The 6,258-nt window shown below is 32.6% G+C and overlaps 1 protein-coding gene across 1 annotated transcript; it reads right to left on the bottom strand.

The window, feature by feature from the left end:
• Nucleotides 1–261: 261 nt before the first annotated feature.
• Nucleotides 262–5,865, bottom strand: LOC114183180. The gene is made up of 7 exons (XM_028070102.1): nucleotides 5,322–5,865; nucleotides 4,137–4,236; nucleotides 3,381–3,446; nucleotides 2,035–2,149; nucleotides 1,751–1,833; nucleotides 945–1,006; nucleotides 262–702 (listed from the first exon to the last, which is right to left on the bottom strand). The coding sequence occupies exons 1-7, from the start codon at nucleotides 5,474–5,476 to the stop codon at nucleotides 588–590; spliced, it is 696 nt and encodes a 231-aa protein (XP_027925903.1). The 5' UTR covers nucleotides 5,477–5,865; the 3' UTR covers nucleotides 262–587.
• Between the last annotated feature and the right edge of the window lie 393 nt (nucleotides 5,866–6,258).

Below are 6,258 nucleotides of genomic sequence, written 5' to 3' on the forward strand. Positions count from 1 at the left end.
AAGGTTGCCAGAAAGTACCTGACAATACGCATTTGACTGCACAATTCAACTTTCTGCCATGTCCCCATGTATTAATTATAACACCAGAAAACGACACTTCACGTATTCAAAATGTGAAAGAGAATCTGTTAAAACTATTTATCATTTAATACAACGGTAAAAACAATAGCAACATAATTTGTAATACAATCCTATATTTATTAATTTCATAAACGACCCTCATAAAACACCATTATTAACAAGAATATAATGAAATATGCATAATGAAATGTACCCACAGAAATAACGAACGATAAATAAAATTATACCACAGCTTATTGACCTAATTACCTAAATTTAACTCAATTAATACCAAGAATACTAAATAATTCCTATAGTACAGCTAAGTTAGGCCAACAAGGGAACAAAAAGCAGGGAAACCAACATTAGAAAAATAAAATAAAATAAAATTATTTTGAAACTAATTCAACTTGATGATTATCAACAATAATTATTCATTCTTGCTTTCTCTTTTTTCCAAAAGTAAATATTGGGTGAAGTTGATTGGCGTTTGGAAGTTATTGCAGGTAGAAATATGCAATGAATGTTTATGATGATTGTGGAGGGAGAGCTGTTCTTGGAAGTATGGAATTGGCTAGCTCTTCATTCACTTTCACAGGAAGAGGTGGCATTTGCTTCATCACCTCTGGTGAATCATTTAACCTGAAAACACATAAATACTAAGCTTTTAACATCAAAAATCAAAATCCACTAAAGTCAAAATTACACTCAAATAATTCTTTGTTCCTTTCATTAAAATGCCAACTTTGGATTATAAATTCTTTATACTCAAAATAGGAAAGGACAAGCTAGCATTCATAGACCGCAATATAAAAAGAGAAACAAATAAAGCACTTACAAATAGAATAAACATAGAAAAGAACCAAAAAAAAAATACAACTCACTCGTTCACAATTTTAAGGATGTTGTCTCTAGTTTGGCAGAAAAGATTGATGTTCTCCTGTACCTGGAAACAAAAATCATCTCCAGGTTAGCTTTAAAACCACAAAAAATACCCCTTATAATGGAACCGTTTCCAACAGCAATAAACTAGAACACCATTTACGGATCCAAAAATAAAAACTAGAACACCAATCATGCTAGATTGTTGATTAAATTAACACAAGATATGAAACAACAAACACGAGAAATTTTCGGGGACCATAGAAATGTTGTTATCACTCTGCTAATATAAGATATTAATACTTCATTCTCTGTATTTGGTATTTAACTTAATTCTGTGATATTGCCTTCAGAATTAAGGCAGGTTTATAAATGTTGCTTCAGTTATCCATTTGTGTGATAACACTTGAACAAAATATATATTGAATGTGATAAAATTAGAAAATAACTGAAGTATATAATTGTTCATATCTATTTTCCCTTTGTTTTATTGCCGTTAAATTTATAATTGAAGAAACCATAAATATGGCTCCCAGTGCCTCTGACAACATCCTAGATCTTAGAATTCTTGACGAAGATAAGAAAACACAAAAATGAATTGAAAGACCAGAATGAAATGAATTTAAAAGAAGGGTGTGCAGAGAAAATGTCAAAAGAGAGCTAGGAAAAAATAAACTGCCCAACACCCACAGCCACACAGTGAATACAAAAGCATTCATAAGAAGTCTGACTCAGAAATTCAATTTATAGTCAGGTGGTCTTGTCCCCACAAAATAGGGAAAATCAGTTAAAATTGTTGTCAACTCACCTGGAAAGCAGAAAGATTTGTGGAGATTTGATTCAAGGCCTGTGCATTTTGCTCTAATAGCTCACCGGTGGGACCACCAATTGCTGAAAAAAGAAATCCAAATTCAAAAACAGAAGTTTGAACGTTTAAAGAAACAAAGTGAGTACACTAAATTTTTCAAAGGTGAAAGAAGTTCCTGTAAGACATTGAGGCATAGAAGCCTGCATTGTCATCTTTGCATGGTGCAAATCACCACATCCAAATCTATGAAAAAATTCACAAGGTATTAGACTAAGATACTGAACCTGTATAAGAGATGCCATCATCGTTGTCCATTGTAATCATTGGTGGAGCATAAGGAGAGACATTGGACCGAGCAGCAAAGTTAGATGACTTTACTGCAGGATCAGAAACCCTTTCCTGGAAACCAGATATAACTCGCTAAGCATCTAAAGTCCGATTGAACATTAATATAAACAATAAAGAAAGAGCCTAGTGTTTCCAGTATTTCACAAACCCAATGACACTTAGTTAGCTTTCTTCCTTTTTACTTTTCTTTTGTTCCACTTTTCCTAGTATTTCAAACATCCGTGATGCTAAATTATCACCTAATTTGAAGAGTAAAAGAAATGAGGAGACAAAATCACATTCAATATTATTCCTGGTTAGAAAATTTAACACATACAATAAACAGTCTATTCCAAAACTTAAACAATAATAATAACCATCAATTGGTTGAGCAATCATCACGCGTTTAAAAGGAACACACTGAAAGCAGACTCAAATTCCATATGAAACATTCATGCAACATTTTCTCCTTGGAAATGAAACTTCAAGAAATCCGGCAATAGAAGGTGCAAGAATACCTACTGCTTAAATAATTTTGGATATTCAGATTTGGAAAATAGGGGATATTATTGTCACAGAAGCTAACAATGTTATGTAAAAAGAAGTGGACTATATCACTTTGTTATCATGACATGCAGCAAAGCTTCTTTTTGTGCTCTTTAGCTTTCTGAGAAAAGGAGCTTCTAGATAAGTTTATTATCTTCACAAATTTCAAAAGCGTGATAATTGTCTCACCACACAAAAAAATAAAATAATAACTAATAATTTGTAATGAAGTGTATATGCTTGCATATGAATTCTAAAAGTTTGTCTTCATTTGCTTTTAGAAAAATAATACAAGGAGAAAATGAAATGAAAATAGAAGGCCAGTCTCTGGAGAAGAGATGATTTGTAGGATACATTATATGAACTAAGGAAAGGCCTTTTCAACAGTTATAAGCAATCTACAGAAGCAAGTGTCCAGACGTAAGCTCTTGATCCACATAACAAGAGGATGAACCAATCTAAAGACTATCAAGAGAATTTACCATAAAAATAGGTTATTAAAGACAAATTTCTTACTTAAATATGTATATTTTGAAACTTGAAATTAGGAGTCCCAGGATCCCAGCATGAGCAAGCATAAGGCACCAAGTATTGGATATATTCACCCACATAGACAGGTTTAAACACAACCAATATTCATATATTACAAGAAGACATTTAAAAAGGCATCTCTTTAGGCATGCATAAGAGTGGAACACAAAACAATCTAAAAATTAATACAATAATTATAAGAGTATCCAATTAATGAAAGCAGTACCTTTTTATCTTTACTTTTCCGAGTTAAATTATGATCATCCTTCCTTCTCTTGCTATTTTCTTTCTTCTGCGTGAAAATGAAAAATAAAAGTCATTATAATAAGTGATCACAGACACTGAGTATAAAGCAATCCCAAAAATAACAGTAAGCTTTTTTATTTCTTTTTGCATTATATAAAGGGTGGGGAGCAATCAGTCTTTAAGAACTTATCAAAAAAGGTATCTCACACCATGCTAATGGTGGATCCAGTCATCACTGACGTTTTTCTTTACAAAAGCAAAATTATGGTTAGTCCTGAAGAATTTGACCAGGTATCTTACGTAGTTCAGAATGCTTATTAAGAATCTTTCATCTAAGCTGAAGAACAGGTCATGAAAAACTCACGAGGGAGTGCATAACAGGCCAACACCTGGTCAAATTTATAAATGTATAGTTCCAATATCCAGTTGATATCAATCATGCAACAACAAATCTAAGAATAGATTTTGACGTGTCCATCAAACAAGAAATTTGCACAAGCATGAGCTACCCTCATTAAACCTTTGAACACTTTTATGGCAATCTTCTAAAAAAGAATCATGATAAGTGATAGCCTCCAACCTTGTAGATATATGATCCAACCGATAAGAAATTGATGTACATACATATAGATATATGCTTATACCTGATATAACAGCACTCTTATCAACTTAGGGGGAACAGGTTTTCAGAATGTCATAAACAACTTAGACAGCAACCAACAAGTATTTAACTTACATTCATCCACCTGACTCGCAGTGCTACATCACGAACTGTTTTATGCTGTAACTGTAGGGCAATCTTCGCATAGCGAACTATGTTGGATTCTGAGGCATACCTAAGAGGAGAAATTTGGAATCTTCATTAATTTAATGACTAAAACTACCCATATAAAACTTCACAAATGCACACTTTCTCATCCAAAGGAAGGAATCAAATAGGACGACAACAAAAAAGAATTTACCGTACAATCTAAGTACATAGAAAATCAAGCTTTTTTATTTAAGCAAATAATTAAATATCACTACTGATAAAGATTTTGAAAATAATATTAATTTCAAAAGGTCAGTTTCCTATGTTGTTATGATTTCAAATAGCCATCACAACCACAACGAGTCAAGTATCGATTTATAGAAGATATCTCCACAGATGCATATGACACAATTCAGTTTTTGATTGTCCTAGTTTCTAGTAAATCTTTGTGTAAACAAAAGTGAGCAGGCATTTACTAGATGATGACATTAAAAATACAATATAAACATCTTATGAATGAGGCTCTGAACAGCCACCAAAATCCCAAATTGGTTTAGGATTTTTTTATACTCTTAGACTCAAACTGAAAACTTAGTTTGAAAGGATCATCCATGAGTCGACTTGGAAATCAGTTAACTGAATTCATGAGACAGCTTGCATTTTGGCTCGTTGCCAACAAGCTTTAGCTTTTAAGTTCACATTAATTAGGCTTGTTAGCTTGTCTTTTTTTTTTATAATTAATAATAATAGCAGCAGTAGTAGCAGTAGCAATTATAATAGCAATAATATTTTTGATTCAGTACTTAATTTTTTGAATTTGACAGAATAATAAAAAAAGAAAATCTTAATTAATTAAAACTACAAAGTGGAACATAGTTGAGTTGAGGCTAAAATATTAAACTCAATTAATGTTTAGACTAGGGGAAGAAATTAGCTCATTCAACTCGTTTTATAAAAGGAAAATGAGTTCGATTTGTTTATGAACTTGAGATAGTCTAGAAAGCACAGCTCGGCAAAGAAAGCCATCAAAACCCACTTCCAATCATATGAAACCACAAAGATAAGATTTAGCAATTGCATACAGAAAAGACAAAAAAACACCCCCAATCTCCTCCAAAAAAAAAACAACACTCAAATAAAACACAAAACAAAAGAAAAAGATATACTCACTTGGAGAGTCCATCTTCGAGAATGGTTTGTTCTTCGGCGGTCCAATCGAGGGAGATGCCAGGGTTGTGCTTCATGGCGAGAGCCGCACCTGAAGTTTCTGGAGCAGAAGACGACACGTGCGTGTGTTCTTGATGGTTCCCAGATGGGTTCGCCATCGAAGACGAAACGATAACCCCTTTTCTTCAAACGCCTCAAGTTTCAACCTTTCCACCTATGGCCTATCGGAATTGACAGTTAATTCCCGCCAATTACCGTCACACGCCCAACACCATCGACCCAAACGAAAAGGGGAAAAAAAAAAAACCAAAATCAAAATCGAAGCCAGAGAGAGAGAAAGAGGTGAAAGCGATAGTGGTGAGATTGAAGAAAGGAAATGGAAGAGAGAGATAAGAGAGCGAAAGCAGAGAGGGGTTTTGATTGAAGGCGGAATTGAATGAAACTGCAGAGAGATGAGAGAGAGGGTATTATTTTTTTTTTTTTTGAAAAAAAAATTGAAGAAAAAAGAAAAAAAGTTGCCTTTTAAGGAATTAAGATTTTCTGCAACTCCTTACCCACTGGGCCACTATACATAGAATTTGTACGGGACGAACTTCTCATGCTACACAGACGATTACAATTTTGCCCTCCTGTTCTTCTTTTTGCATCTCACTAATATCTTTCTTTGTAAGATTTTTAAATCACTTTTTTAAACATTAATTACAACTAGATTTCATCTTTAATTATTCATTTCACTTTTATATCAATATGCAAACTTTATTTATTGGTTTTTATACTTAATAATTGTTTTAGTTATTTGCCTTTAGATATGCTGTTTTAAAATTTATTATAAGAACTAAAAAAATTGTGTATATATATAAGAAATAAAATAAATTATTTTAAAAAGGATGAAATAAACCATAAATATAAATTAATTTGACGGCTTTTATAAAATATTGTA

This window comes from Vigna unguiculata, chromosome 5, assembly GCF_004118075.2.
Source record: "Vigna unguiculata cultivar IT97K-499-35 chromosome 5, ASM411807v1, whole genome shotgun sequence".
NCBI classification, from domain to species: Eukaryota; Viridiplantae; Streptophyta; class Magnoliopsida; order Fabales; family Fabaceae; genus Vigna; species Vigna unguiculata.

Excerpts from the sequence above, each read along its gene's own strand:
- LOC114183180 (XM_028070102.1), bottom strand. The coding sequence starts at position 5,476 with ATGGCGAACCCATCTGGGAACCATCAAGAACACACGCACGTGTCGTCT. Across the intron at positions 3,447-4,136 it reads TGCGAGTCAGGTGGATGAAT|AAGAAAGAAAATAGCAAGAG; the intron begins GTAAGTTAAATA and ends ATTTTCACGCAG. Across the intron at positions 2,150-3,380 it reads GGAAAAGTAAAGATAAAAAG|GAAAGGGTTTCTGATCCTGC; the intron begins GTACTGCTTTCA and ends TCTGGTTTCCAG.